The sequence below is a fragment of the Lampris incognitus genome, chromosome 17, assembly GCF_029633865.1.
Source record: "Lampris incognitus isolate fLamInc1 chromosome 17, fLamInc1.hap2, whole genome shotgun sequence".
Classification (NCBI taxonomy): domain Eukaryota; kingdom Metazoa; phylum Chordata; class Actinopteri; order Lampriformes; family Lampridae; genus Lampris; species Lampris incognitus.
Window position 1 is genome coordinate 14072892 of NC_079227.1, and position 15751 is coordinate 14088642.

The 15751-nt window shown below is 42.5% G+C and overlaps 1 protein-coding gene across 2 annotated transcripts; it reads left to right on the forward strand.

Moving 5' to 3' along the window:
* Window positions 1-5951: 5951 nt before the first annotated feature.
* si:dkey-172k15.5 (protein diaphanous homolog 1) lies at window positions 5952-15531 on the forward strand. Of its 2 annotated transcripts, none has more exons than XM_056296907.1 (6): window positions 5952-6181; window positions 12661-12763; window positions 14033-14247; window positions 14570-14769; window positions 14881-15040; window positions 15327-15531. In XM_056296907.1, exons 1-6 carry the CDS (start codon window positions 6001-6003, stop codon window positions 15440-15442), a joined length of 975 nt encoding a protein of 324 aa, XP_056152882.1. In that variant the 5' UTR covers window positions 5952-6000; the 3' UTR covers window positions 15443-15531. The 2 variants fall into 2 exon arrangements, with proteins under 2 accessions (XP_056152882.1, XP_056152883.1); XM_056296908.1 differs by having other exon boundaries at window positions 12664-12763.
* The last annotated feature ends 220 nt before the right edge of the window (window positions 15532-15751 follow it).

Sequence of the window (15751 nt, forward strand, 5' to 3'; positions counted from 1 at the left end):
AGAAGAAAAGAAAGGAAGTCTTCTGATTGGGTGGGCTTGGGTGCTAAGTGGGCCCACCCACAGCCATAGCTACGTGGGTGGTTACTGTAGAGGAGTTGGACGGTGTACGGAAGTAGAAGTGACGTTATAGTGACGAGAAAGAAGAAGCACAATACACGACACTCCTTGTGCCGCTAGCTAGCGGGCTAGACAGGCAGGCTTCGTACATTTCGGTAACGTAACTAGATAAGTGTAGTGCTATAATGCCATGTATATCCACTGGAACTACACCAGGTGTTATGTACTACCCGGACTGTTATTATGGTTACACCACTACCATGTATGGTTATTACGTCTGCCTACTGAGCCACGATTAAACCTGAGTTCTATAACCCGGTGTGGTCATTGATCCTCGACCAATACTACCCCAAGTATTACTTCATGGTGGCAGCGGTAAAGTGCTCTCTATGAAGAATGAAGATAGACTGATAAAATTGTCCGTGGATAATTTCTGTCATCATTCAAGCAAGAGTGCGCAGGAGCTGAGCTAGCCGCAAAGCTAACTAGCTAGCTAGCAACAGGAGACGTCATGGCATCGCAACTACCGACGATGAATTGGTCAGACCCGGACCTGGGTGAGGCAATTTCACTGTATAAACAGAAAATGACTCTGTATTTAGAAGATGAAGAAATAAATGGCGCAGCTAAACAAGCTAGGAAAATATGTCGTGGAATCGGAGATGAAGGATTAAAAAGACAACGCCAGTGGTCTCACCGATTATGAAAAGAAAAAGCCTGCCAAACTATGGGACTTCTTTGAAAAACAGCTAAAGTTGAGCGTAAATTTCAGAATCCATAGACTGCAGCTGATGCAGCACAGACAGAAACCAGATGAGAATATTGATGATTTTGTGACCAGAGCCAGAACACTAGCACAGAAATGTCAGTTTTCAGATGAAGAGCTTAACGAGCGTATGATTGAGCTTATTATTGCGAGCATTCCCCATGATGCCCTGAGGAATGATCTATACAGCAAACCAAAAGGATATTCCTTAGCAGAGGTTCTGGCCGAGGGACGAAAATATGAAGCCCTGACAGCAGGCAATGGACAGTTAGACAAACTTAGCCTGTCACACAATGAGAGAATCCACGCTGTGGACAGGGACCGCATATGTCGTAACTGTGGGAGAAGCCACAAACCACGTCGATGTCCTGCATATGATGATGAATGCAATGCGTGTGGTGCAAAAGGTCACTGGGAGCGGTGCTGCAGGAAGGCCAAACGAGAGCGCCAGGAACACTCCAGCCAGAGCAGGAGCGGGGGAAGTAAGTCCGACACACCACAAGACAAACAGCACAAGCGCAAAACCTATAAAGACAAAAAGCAACAGAGCAGGACTCGCATACATGCTGTAGAGAGTAGCAGTGAAACAGACAGTGAGAACGAAAGTACTTACCAGAAACAGTTCCCCTCCATAACTATCAGTGAAAAGTGCATGCATAGCATAGACAGCAAGCCGGCCAGAGAGGAGGCGTACACAGTCCTGAAGGTGACACCACCTGACCTACCTGGTCGTGGATACACACTACGTCTGAAGATAGACACAGGTGCGTCAGGCAACACACTCCAATTGCGTACCTTCAAGCAGATGTACGGTGAAAATGCATGCACCCAGAAACGACTGAAAAAAACCAACAGGAGGCTGTCTGCATACAGTGGTCACGCCATCCCCTGCCTAGGCACCATTGACATTCCATGCCAGTACAAAGAATCCAAATGGATCAATGCAAAGTTCTATGTTGTAGACGTACCAGGGCCAGCCATAGTTGGGCTGCCAACATGTGAACTGTTAAACCTAGTGACTGTCAATATAGATGCAGTGACCGAGAAAGGAAATGCAAACCAGAAAAAAGTCAACACAAGACAGACAAAACCCAAAATGACCATATCTAACAGTGCAGACCTAAAGAGAGCATACCCAGACCAGTTTGACAAAATTGGCAACTTCAGTGGAAAGGCCAAGCTCTTCCTGAAAAAGGATGCTGAACCATTCATAGACCCACCACATAAGTGCAGCATTCACATCAAAGACAAACTGAAAGATGAACTGAATAACCTAGTCGAACAAGATGTGTTAAGAAAAGTAGAACAGCACACAGATTGGTGCTCGAGTCTGGCATACAGCACAAAGAAAGACGGTTCCCTTCGTATATGCTTAGACCCCAAAAGCTTAACGCCAGCCTTAGGAGATGCCCACACAAGATTCCTACTGTGGAGGAACTGAACCCGAAGTTTGCAAATGCAAAAATATTCAACAAACTTGACGCAAAAGCTGGATATTGGTCAATACACCTAGAGGAAGAGTCACAACTGCTAACCACATTCTGAACTCCATTTGGTAGATACTGCTGGAAACGTTTGCCATTTGGTCTCAGTGTCTCTCAAGATCTCTTCCAGGCAAAGATGGACCAAATCCTGGAGGGGCTCGACGGTGTCGTCAGCATAGCCGATGATATCGCAGTCTACGGAGCAAGCGAAGAGGAGCATGACAGGAACCTGACCAACCTGATGGAGAGAGCAGCCAAGACAGGTATTGTGTTCAACAGTGACAAGTGCACAATCAAACAGACAAGCATCTCATTCTTTGGCAACCTGTACACAGACAAAGGTATCAAACCTGACCCAGCCAAAATCAGGGACATCCAGAAAATGCCGACACCCCAGAACAAAGATGAACTGAGCAGATTCTTGGGGGTGCTGACCTACCTGTCACCCTACATCCCAAAGTTCGCAGACAAAGCACACACACTGAGGGTGCTGCTGAAAAGTGACGTGCCTTGGACATGGGACACTGACCACCAAAAGAGCTTTGAGGACCTGAAATCAGTTATCAACGAATATGACTGCCTGAAGTACTATGATCCAAGCACACCTCTGACACTTGAGGTCGATGCATCACAGAAAGGACTGGGCGTGGCATTAGTGCAGAACAAAAGACCCATAGCTTTTGGCTCAAAGACACTGGACGACTGCCAATCCAGGTACAGCAACATAGAGCGAGAAATGCTGGCCATAGTCTATGGAATGCAGCAATACCATACCTACCTGTATGGGAAGTCATTCATTGTAGTTACAGACCACTAACCCCTCGTTACCATATGCACAAAGCCACTGCATGCCGCCCTGCCACGGCTTCAGCAAATGCTGATAAAAACACAAGGATACAACTACGAGGTCACGTATCGAACAGGAAACCAGATGGTCCTGGCAGACACACTCAGCCGACTACCCAACCCTGAGAACAACAGCAACATCGAGCTGGACGAGCGCATTGACGGAATAGAGGCAGAAGTCGAGGATCCAGAGATGCTCACTGTTGCAATGATAAACTTCTCTCCTGAGAAACAGGACGCACTCCGCACGGAAACCACCAGCGACCCCAGACTCAATGCACTGAAAGAGCTGATCCACCAGGGATGGCCAGACAACATCAAAGCTCTACCAAGACAACTACGTGAGTACTGGTCATTCAGAGATGAGCTCGCAGTTGAAGCAGGAGTCATATTCAAAGGCAGACAGGTGCTCATCCCAGACTCCATGACTGATTCTATACTCGAACAGCTGCATGTAGGACACCAGGGCATCGAAAAGACACGGCGACTGGCGAGAGAAAGTGTCTACTGGATCAGAATGAACGATGACGTCGAAAGAGTCTGCAGGTCATGTAGCATATGCGTGGAACATCAGGATGCAAATCCAAAGCAACCTCTCAACCCACACAACACACCGTCAAAACCATGGCAATCCCTAGCTTCTGATCTATTCAAGATCGATGGACATCAGTATTTACTGATTGTGGACAGATATTCTAAGTTCCCTCTAGTGGATGAAATGCCCATGCCTGTGTCCAGCCGGGCAGTTGCACAAAAAATGGAAATGTACATGTCTCTTTTTGGAAGGCCTGACGAGATACTTACAGATAATGGACCCCAGTACACAGGGCATGCGTTCCAGAAATTCACGGCTGACTGGGGAATCAAGCACGTGACAAGCTCACCCCACTATCCAAAAAGCAATGGATTCATTGAGAGGCATGTGCGACACATCAAATCCATTGTGAAGAAAACCATGAGACAAGGAGGTAACATACAAGTGGCCTTACTACAGGTCAGAGCAACACCCATCGACAGTAAACTACCGTCACCAGCAGAACTGATCTTCGGAAGGCCAGTCACCACCCTGCTGCCGAGTCGAGGGGACCCAGGCAAGGAGGAAAACCGACTCCACCTGGAGCAGAGAACAGCAAACATGAAGGAACATCATGATTGCAGCAGCGGCAGAGAACTACCTCCACTCGGTCCCGGACAGCACGTCTCTGTCCTAAACAAGGAAAAAGGGACTTGGTATCCAGCCACCGTCGTACAAAAGTGCGATGAGCCAAGGAGCTACATTGTGCAAACATCAAATGGGAACAAACTCAGACGTGGCAGGAGCCACCTGCGGGAAATTCACCACCCCCATGCACTGAGGAGCACAAGAACCCGCTTCACAGAACCTCAACGGGACACTCATGCAGCTGGAACTTCTTCCAGCCAAACCTGTGAAACACACAAGACAGTACGCACAAGATATGGAAGAGCTGTTTCCAAACCAGCTCACCACAAGGACTATGAGTAGAGACAATCACACACATATGTTTATTGTTTTTTGAGATGGACAATTCTGAGTGTGTTGTCTAAAAAAAAAAAGAGAGAGAGAAGGCAACCTCTGTGTAATGACTGTACAATGCTGATCAATGATTGTACCACATTGGAATTGTGTGATATGTTGGTTTATATAACCGAATGTTCTAGAGTATTTTGATACTGTAAAAATTGAAAACTAAACAGGGGGGATGTAGTGATATAATGCCATGTATATCCACTGGAACTACACCAGGTGTTATGTACTACCCGGACTGTTATTATGGTTACACCACTACCATGTATGGTTATTACGTCTACCTACTGAGCCACGATTAAACCTGAGTTCTATAACCCGGTGTGGTCATTGATCCTCGACCAATACTACCCCAAGTATTACTTCAATAAGTAGGCTAATAGCTCGTCGTGACACATGAATACAGCAGAATACGTCTAACCTGTGGCTTAGGCGAATGTATATTTCGCCGTCAGTATTAATGCCGGTATTCGATTTCTCTAGTTACAAAGCACCGTTGCTAAACGTTATTGCATGCATGTATTCAAGTGAGTGCGAGCTAACGTATGTTGCTGCATTCTCCCAGGTATTGATTCAGTTACGTTGGCCCTAATAGGCATTAAAAATATGCTGCCCAAATCATGGTGACTATTTCCCCATGTATCGTTTTTATTGTTTAAACCATTTCATCATTTCATATTATTTGGGTGTAACGTTACATGGCATAATTTATCAATGTGTATCAATGAACTTACAAAGCATAACATCATTTTGAACACGTCAGCTTGTTATAAGGGCTCAACTATATAACTATAAATACCAACAACAAACTATATTTCTGTTTTAAATCATTAAAAAAGAAACTTACAATTTTAGCAAAATGTTCCTCTGTTATATCAGGATTGAAATTAATACCAGAGAAAATAATCCAATTACTTGGTGGCCTGGTGTCTTATCAGTAATACATTACTGGTTGATTCAGATTTGGTCATAATCAGTCATATTCAAACTGCCCTGACAGAATATCTATGATGTTACTTTGAACCTAGAAAGTTCAAAGTGACATCAAAAAGAGGACTCTCCTCATGACAAACGTTCATTCATTGCACGTTACTTGTGAAGTAACGTGCAATGAATGAACAACTTGCAATGAACGTTAATGTAACGTTAACAACAAAAAAAGACTACAAATTTGGAGTTCCGCTATTATTACGTCACTTCCACTTCTTTACACTGTCCTACTCCGGAAGTAAATGCCCAGCGTAATGGGGGTTCAGTTGTAGCCCAGTAACCAAGATCATTGAAATAACTATTATCAGAAAATGTCTTTTATCAACCCACTGAGGTCGATTAGTGATCATTCGATCAGGGAAATATCTGAGGAATTTGAGAGAAGGATCGCAGAGTACGAGGAGGAAATTTCGCGTCTAAAGAAGGAAAACTGTCGACAAAGGAAGAAACTGGACGCTATCTATAAACCTGAAGTACGGATATACAGATTAGGTATGTACAATTAAACAGTTTAAATTATTCTTATTCACATCATCGATATCATTTATTTAGCGCAATGTTTTCTGGTGTTGGATGAAAACATTGTGCCCGTGTTGAAGCCAACTCTTCCTCTGCCTCCAAGTTGAAGAGCTGCAGACATGTTTGGATTGCAAAACTGAAATATATGTCCATCTGACGTGGCACGGTGGCGCAGTGGTTAGTGCGGTCACCTCACAGCAAGAGGGTCCAGGGTGTGAGCCCCGGGGTTGTACAACCTTGGGGGTCGTCCTCTGTGTGAAGTTTGCATGTTCTCCGCGTGTCTGCGTGGGTTTTCTCCCACAGACCCGTAGGTCAGGTGAATCGGCCGTACTAAATTGTCCCTAGATGTGTGTGGGGTGGGGTGGCCTGGCTTGGCCTGGCGGCCTGTCTAGGGTGTCTCCCCGCCTTCCGCCCAATGACTGCTGGGATAGGCTCCATTATCCGCGCTACCCTGAGAGCAGGATAAGCAGTTCGGATAATGGATGGATGGATGTCCGGATAATGGATGGATGGATGTCCATCTCAGTGAGACATTAGTGTCGGGGGACAGATTAAATTTGTTCTTTGTTTTGTTTTTTGCGCGAATAAGATAATAATAACAAAATCTGAATTTCCCGTAATACATCTGCCGAAGTGGAGTCATCAGTAGAGGTCTTCATAGTGTCTTGTTGGTTTCGGTCGGTGTATTGTTTATAACCCTGCTCTCAGGGTTCCGGGGATGCTGGAACCCATCCCATGTATAGATATATAAACTTTGTTAAAAGAAACACTCAACGGTAGGGAAAGTGCTCAATAAATAAGGAACAAAAAAATCCAGTGAGTCAAGTAAATTCTTTATGAGACAGTCTCAAAGAATTTACTTGACTCACTGGATATATACATGTAAACTACTAATAAGACACGTTAGTCCCTAGTTAACGGGGCTGACCCTTTAGCCGAGCGGTTAGTGATGTCGGGTTGTGGTGCAGTACGCTCCGTTTCGAATCCCGCACCGGGCAATAAAATAACCGGTTACATACATATATATATATAGATGTATAGATGTGTGTGTGTGTGTGTGTGTGTGTATAACCAAATATATCTTGTTCACTAATCTAATACATTTTCACTGTTTCCATAAAATAATAATAAATGCTTTTTTTTCATTCTCTTAACACAACCCAATACATTTCCCTTTTTCCATAAACAAACACATTTTCCCACTGAGTTCAAAAACAACAACTACATTCAACTATATTTGCTCATTTAATGGCGCTGTTTCTGTTACCTTTTACACCCGCTGTGCAGTCGTCATTTTGTATGCTCTAACTTCACAATAGCGTTTTCTGGTTTTGGCTATAAACCAAATATGTCAATTTAGTTTACAAAAAAAGTATGTCAATTTAGCTTCGGATAATAACCAGGAAATAACTTCTTGCATGGAGACTGCTTCATAAATTAAGTGCATACTGAACGAAGAGCATTTAGTGAATTTGCAAGTTTTTCTGTTTTGGATTAGTTTCCCCACACACACACTACTCCGCACTACACAAGTCCGCTAGCATTAACAAGTTAGCATACAGCCCTCTACCTCCGTTTACATGCGTAACAATCGTTTCTTCGACCAACGTGTGCAAACGATATACAACATAGTACATATGTAACTCTTAGAATCTAGCATATACACTCAATTTAAGGCGTCTGTGTTAAAGAATAGAAGACATACACGCTAAGCTGGTGTTAATTTAATGGCAGGATTTATTCTTGCCGTGTATGCTGAAAATGCTATTCTATAACACGCAAGCGCAATACGCCATCTAGCGGTCTGGAAATGAAATAGCAGTGTAGTGAAATAGGGGTTGGCTTCTGAGGTTAGCTGTTTTCAACCTTCTACACATGCATAAAGACACGTCTTCACAGTCTTTCTCTGGGAGAGGTTGTGTAAGTTTTGTGATCATGAAGTGGAGTTAAGTAGATCCTTCCAACTGGAGAATCAACAGGGTCAAAAATACTGGAAACTGATTGAAAAAATGCAGCTTTTCACTGATATTAACAGAGCAAATAGAATAACTCAAAAACAAGCGCATTCTTCTGGAGTAACTGGTTTGTTGTAATGAGATAGAAATTAAACAGAAACCCTTTATTCATTTCATCGCTCAGACACCTCCCATCTCCAGGTCATCGTCACCTTTCCTTCACACCACCGGTTCCCAGCTGACGGTTTGTTTTTCTGCTGCTCTGCTTGGTTTAACTTTTTAACTTTCATTTTAACCTTTTTAACTTTAACGACTAACAGCTTAACAACCCCTAGTAGATTTTATTCGACCATTGACTCCTGCACTGTTTTGTTCGCACTGACGCCTCCGATTCTGTAGTGGGCCTGCGTGTGGCTTATTCTAGCTTGTGGCTAAGCTAACCAAACGATTATGCCAACTTTGCGCTGTGAGGATCGTGAGCTACTAATGAAAGCAAATACAAAGATCGCTGACTTTGAAGAGGATGTTCGACGGCTTTCCGATGAACTTCATAAAAAAGACCCCCTTTGTTTGTTTGGGTTTTTGTTTTGTTTGTTTTTATTGTTCCCCCCTTCTCTCCCCAATTGTACCCGTCCGATTACCTCACTCTTCATAGCCGTCACGGTCGCTGCTTCACCCCCTCTGTCGATCAGGGGAGGGCTGCAGAATACCACATCCCTCCTCCGATACATGTGGAGTCGCCAGTCGCTTCTTTTCACCTGACAGGGAGGAGTTTCGCCAGGGGGGCGTAGCGCGTGGGAGGATCACGCTATTAAACACACACACACACGCACACACACACACACACACACACACACACACACACACACACACACACACACACACACACACACACACACACACACACACACGCCGCCCCGACCGACCAGAGGAGGCACTAGTACAGTGACCAGGACACATACCCATATTTCGACTTCCCACCCGCAGACACGGCCAATTGTTTCTGTAGGGACGCCCGACCTAACCAGAGGTAACACGGGGGATTCGAACTGGCGATCCCCGTATTGGTAGGCAACGTAATAATAATAATGATAATAATAATAAACTTTATTTAGATGACACTTTTCTAAATAAGGTTACAAAGTGCTTCACAGAACAGCACACTGAAGTGGGTCTTTATCCTTTTTTGGCAGAAGTGTTATCAACACTTGTCGTAGGGTTTGCGGAATGTGCCCCACTGACAGAGATTCATTAAACATGGCTTGAAGCAGGGGGGACAAGTTGGAAGCAATTTTTTTGTAAAATTCAGAGGTGATGCCATCTGGTCCAGGTGTCTTATTATTTTGGATTTAATAGCTTCTAGAATTTCTGTCTGAGAAATCTCACCACCCTGTGAGCGGTTTTGTAGGACAGAGACTGAGGGGAAGGTTAGATTCTCCAGGAAGGAGTCAGGTTGTGGACAATTTCCATCACATTCAGAACCATATAACTTACTGTAATATTGCTTAAAATTTTTGTTGATTACTATGGAGTGCTTGCTGTGCTAGTAGCTTGCCGGTCTTGTCACCTGATTCGTAAGTATTGTACTGAGCTTTTGTGAGTAGATGTGCCACCCTGTCTGTAGAAAGTAAGTCATATTCGGTCTGCAGACACAATCTTTCTTTGAAAAAGGTTGGAATAGGGGAGGAGGAGTAATATCTGTCAATGTCAGTAATGGATCTAGAGGTATTTTCAAGTCTAGAAGCTCTAGCTTTATTTACCCTAGAAGAGTATTAAATTATCTGCCCACGGAGATAGGCATTGAGTGCCTCCCATAAGTTTGAATGGGACGTTTCTGAGGAAACATTAGTTGCAAGAAAAAAAACTAATTTGAGAAGAGACAAAGTGTATGCATTCTTCATCAGCTAATAGGAGAGGGTTGAGTCTCCAGCAACGAGAGGCCCTGAGGCAGTTAGGTAGAGCTAAACAAAATGAAATGGCACCATGATTTAAAATGATAATACTGTGATATGAGCAGGAGCTTACATTCCCCAGTAGTCTATTATTAAGAAGAAAGTAGTTAATGCGAGTTTATGTGTGGACCTTAGAGAAGAAAGAAAAAACTTTTTGGCCAGGGAACTTAAATCTCCAAATGTCTGAAAGGCCATTCTGAGTGATGTAATCATTGATAACCATAGCAGACTTAGAGAGAGGCTGAGCTCTGTTTGATGATCTATCCAAAATGGAGTTGAGAACACAGTTAAAGTTGCCTCCCAGTATCAAATTATAATCATTATGCTCGAGTATAATAGAGAATAGCTTGTTGAAAAAATTATGATCATCACTGTTTGGGGCATAAACTTTGACCAAAATAACAAGACTGGTGAACAGTTGCCCAGAGACAATAACAAATCTCCTGTTTGGATCACTAATTACCTCTCACTTGGAATGGGATATCTTTATGTATGAGGATTGCTGTTCCTCTGGCCTTAGCATTGATTCGCGAATGAAATACTTGACCAATCCATCCTCTTTTAAGGTAAACGGCATGATTATAGGAGGGTTTCCGTGCAACGTCGTCACAGAGATGCGTGCGCAACTAGGGGGCAGAAAGCAACTACAGCGCAGAGATTTTAACCAAGATAGAGCTCAGATACAGCAGAGATGATGGCCAGTTGTTGTGCAATAAACTGCACAAACCGCCAAAAGGATGGGTGGAAAATGTTCAACATTCCAAAGGGATCACATGCCTTTTGCAAGGAATCGAAGGAAATTACGGATTCAGGCTATTAAAAGGGCGGATTGGGGTCCCGATGGTCCGAAAGGCAATGAGAGTCTGTGAAGCGCCCACTTTGTGTCAGGTAAGTTTGTGTATGCTAACATTAGCACATCACCACAAAGTACGTAATTATATGCCTCTAGGGATTTGTATGCTTGCAGATTTTCGTTGGTATAAATACTGGGCTTCTCAATGAGATAGGTGTATCAGTGTAGTCGAGTCACTAAACCTCGAGTCCGAGTCCAAGTCCCCAGAGAACAGTCCGAGTCAAGTCCCCATTACCTGAGTCCAAGTCCGAGTCATCAAGGTTGAGTCTGAGTCGAGTTCCAAGATGGGCTCCAGTGCTCCACTCTGGTACCGTAAAAAAGCTGACATACAAATAAAAAAGATCTACATTAAACAAAAATGACACAGCTGTCACCATTTCAAAGGGAGTTTATTTACTTTGTGACACAATAGCCAAACAAATGCACTTGCAAGCATGTGCACACACACCAGTGTTGTAGTCGAGTCACTAAACCTCGAGTCCAAGTGATTCTCAAGTCCCCAGTGTTCAAGTCCAAGTCCGAGTCATCAGTGCTCAAGTCCAAGTAGAGTCACGAGTCGAGTCGGACTCAAGTCCGAGTCCTGGACTCGAATACTACAACACTGAGGTGTATATATCGGGCCATACGATTGCTGACCACTTGGACATATCTAAAACCCATTTGTTGTCTGGGATAGCATAGGGATCTGGTCATTTCTCACCATTACTGAGAACTAATGTATTATTGTAATCAGCGAGGTCCAAGCTACTCAGGCTTCTGATGTAATCTGTGCCAGCCATTTCTTCACTGTCCTAGACCTTGCTAGCTGTCATGCATATCATGTACAGTATGTTTACAGTAGCTGTCAAATTTTATTCAAATGTGGCAGGTCATAAAGTAGGCTGTCGTAGACATTTTTCCTTTGATTTAGTTAGCTTTTTGACATTATCACCAAGCTCCTGATGTGATCAGATAGCAAGAGGATAAACAGGCTCAATAATCAGTCAGGTAAGATGAGCAAAATTCATAGATGTCAGCAACCCATAAAGGTTTCTGTGATTTGGCTGGCTCTTTTTAGCAAAAAAATTTATTTGATTAACTTAGTGGGGCAATTTCATTCAGAGACTGATAACTAGCACTAGATAGCCTAACTATTGCTAGCTAACATTTTGAAAATTATATCAATCTACAAATGAAAGACAAACAAGCAGACAGACCCATCTCTAATATTTTATTATTGAGTGAACATGTCTGTGAATGTTCTCATTCATCCAGGTCATGGTTATCCAAAGGAGTTGAATCAAGTGCAACTGGACTTGTTATATATACCAAGTCCAGTTGCACTTGATTCAACTCCTTTGGATATTGAGTGAACAAGAACTAAAAACAATGCGAAATCTACGTTGATTACAACTGTTGATTATAATCTTTTGAGAGCTACCAAAGTGGTTATGCCCCCTGGCTGCGCACGCACCCAGTAATGTTTGTAAACAGGAAACCCGTCTATTTACAAGATGAGTTTCTTGTAGGAAGGCTACATCTGCATTTAAGTGTTGTAAGCGGGACATAATTTTCTGTCTTTTAATCCAATTATTTATGCCTTTAGTATTTAGAGAGACAAAGTGCATGGGTCGGTTCTGAGTGTAATTAGAGGTCACTGTCATGACTGACACTGATGGCAGCTACACTATGTTTATTTTTCTTCTTCCATAGCAGATTATGAGAGAGCCAGAAGGAAAGCGAAGAGGGCTGAGACAACAAATTGTCTCAATTCCGAAAGTGACAGCATGCTGGGAAGGTTCAATCAAATAAGGCAGTGAGTTTCTTTCTTTTCGCATTGATTATTTACGAACACCAGTGGAAGAAGTACTCAGACCTTTTAAAAAGTAATAATACAAAAATGTAAAAACAAGTAACAAGTTGAAGTCCTTGATTCAAAATTATATTATTGGATTATTATTAATATTTCATAAATGTGTCAGCAGCCTTTTAGTGTTGTTGTGTTGAGGTGGAGATGGTTGTAAGTAGTTGTCTGAGTAGTATGAGTGAATTGTCTCCCCCCTGCATATTCACAGAAGCACTTACAGCCTTGAATGGCCAGCAGTCGTGATGTCTGCGTCAGGGCCCTGCGCCTTATATGACTGAAGTGAAGGTGAATAGAATATAGATAAACAGAATACAGAGGCTAGAAAAAAAGGGCACATGGCAACTTCCACAATCTGACAAGGAAAGGGCTGTTGAGAGAAGTGGGAACAGGTGTGTAGATGGGTGCGTCAGTTAGGTGATGGGGAAAGAAAGGAAAGTCCGAGGGGTTCTGGTGGAGGATGCAAGTCTGGGGAACTGGAAGAAAGCACATAGCCTGGGAGAACTGAGAGCTAGAGACAGGGACAGAGGCCAGAGGGCTGGGAGAGAGAGTGTGGCTGTAGAGAGGACTGAGGAGCAGATTGTGACAGACTAAGTGCTTCTGTGAATATGCAAGGTGACATATCCCCATAGTGAGACGTCAAAACGAATCCTTTCCTAAAATAAGTGAAAAAATAATACGAAAGAGTAGTGAGTACCTAGTAGTTATAGCTGTTAAACAAATGTAGTTGTTGTGTAAAAAGTACAGTATTTCTCTCTGAAATGTAGTGAAGTAGGTGATTTAAACCTTTGTATGGAACCAACTGTTTTCCAATATGGAGACTATGTTATGTATATTTTGTATGATGTTTTATATGTGATGTGCTGTTTGTAAATTTTTTAATTTGTTTGCTGTTAATTGTTGTATTGTACTGTATTGTTTTTTTTAAATATTTTCCTGCCACAGGGACCACAGATGCAAATTAGCTATACAGCTAACTCTGGCCCAGTGGTTGTGTTGTTCATGGTCCCTGTTAAATAAACTAATAAACCAAACTAAACTAAGTAAAGGTAGCATAAAATGAAAATACTCAAGTAGAGTACAAGTAAATGTACTAGTTTCATTCTTTCTCTGTCTAACACTAAATAATATTGTACTTACAACTCTTTTACAATCACTGACATAATTAAGATATTTCATTATTGTAAAATTGTAAAAACATTTTATTTTTATTTACATTAGTTCAAACTCAAGGTACACAGAGTACCAGTCTTCTTCAGAGGAAGACATAGGCCTACCACCTCAGAAGCACTGTGTGCCAATCCCACCATCTCCACCAGCCTCACCATCCTCACTATCTCAACCAGCCGCACCAGCCCCACCTGCTCCACCAGCCGCACCAGCCCCACCTGCTCCACCAACTCCACCACTCCACTCCAGAAGGCAGACAATTACTCGTAAGCATTTGTTTTAGGCTTTCATGTATCACTTTAACAAATTTGATATTGTTGAATTAGTCGCAAAAGTTAAAATAAACAAATTACACAAATGAAATAAAATTCACAAAATTGTAAATGTATTGTAATTAATTAGCACTCATATGTTTTTATGTTAAATTTTTCCAAAAAATAAAATATTCTCTCTCTCTCGGCACCTTCAAGTCTCAGATTTATTTATTTATTTGTAAATTACAATAGTAAATCCTATTGTTGCTTCTTACTACTGTAATAATACAGTGGGGTTTTATATATAACATGTTATAACTTATTGCGTCAACAGCAACAGAAAGGCACATAATAAGCCAGCTGGAAAATCTAAAGGAAGAGGTGGCTGTTATCAAGCAGCTCTTGCTGTCCCGTAATAGTCGGACGTCTCCAGCTGCCGTCCTGCCAGAGGGCATACATCTGCCAATGGGCAATCTGCAGGACCTCAACAAGGTGGAAACCATGCTGAAGGAGGAGGCCTGTTACAGTGAAGTGGTACATTTGGTTTCCTAACATACCGTATTCTATGATCACAAGTTCATTACATTTTCCATTACCATTTGTTGCTGTCTTGTCAATACACAATATATTATTACCTCTATTTAGGCCAAGTATCTGGCAACGCTTGGGGGTGCGAATGCATCCTCCAACACAAGATGGATCCTTGTCCGCCTGCTAACCACCCCGCTGGCCCAACAACTGTGCTGGCGGGGCTCTGGCCAGAAGTTGGCTTTTGGGGATATGCTGGTGTGCAGAGCAGTCATAGGTACAGTATGTAATGTTCATGTGCAATAAGACCTCAGAAGGGGAACAAAATCAAAAGTTTAAATTTAATTGTAAAGGCCAAATGAGAGTATTTTGTGATCATTTTTGTTTCTGATTACACTAGGGAAAAAAGGCATACAAAGACAGATTAGCCTAGCTAAATTAAGTAATTTAATCTTAATCTAACTTCTAATTTGATTTTAACTTCTGATCCCAGGCTAGATTAAATGCTCTACCTGTGGCTAACTCATACTGTGCACTTACATTTCAATTGTTGTTTTCTTCAGATGCTGTGACAAGAAGCTGCCAGGCCACAGCATTCGAGGTGGAAGCTGCCATCAAACTGTGGCTCAGAAATGCCAGGGACAGAGACGGAGGAAGGAGCAGAAGGAGCAAAAAATAAATAGATTTAATGTTTGGGTTTTTTTTAGATTTAATGTTCTTATTGTGTTCAAATGTGGTTCTATTTTTGTTGTTCTGTTTTATAAAAGCATTTAATTTGGTAGATAGTTTTGTTTTTCAATTCCAGTTGTTTCCAATTTTCAATAAATTCTTTCTTCGTATAATTTATATGTTCTTCATTTTTTTGTTTGAGCTAGCTGTCAATAAATGTCACTGGCATACCAGGTACACATGGGGCACTATGGGCCCGTGTGGGACCACTGCTCCCAGCCAAGTCAAAGTCTGGGCATACTATGGGCATGCTGCGGGC

Coding starts and splice junctions, on each gene's coding strand:
- si:dkey-172k15.5 (XM_056296907.1), top strand. CDS start 6,001: ATGTCTTTTATCAACCCACTGAGGTCGATTAGTGATCATTCGATCAGG. Junction 14,248..14,569: donor CAGAAGGCAGACAATTACTC/GTAAGCATTTGT, acceptor TTGCGTCAACAG/CAACAGAAAGGCACATAATA. Junction 14,770..14,880: donor AGGCCTGTTACAGTGAAGTG/GTACATTTGGTT, acceptor ACCTCTATTTAG/GCCAAGTATCTGGCAACGCT.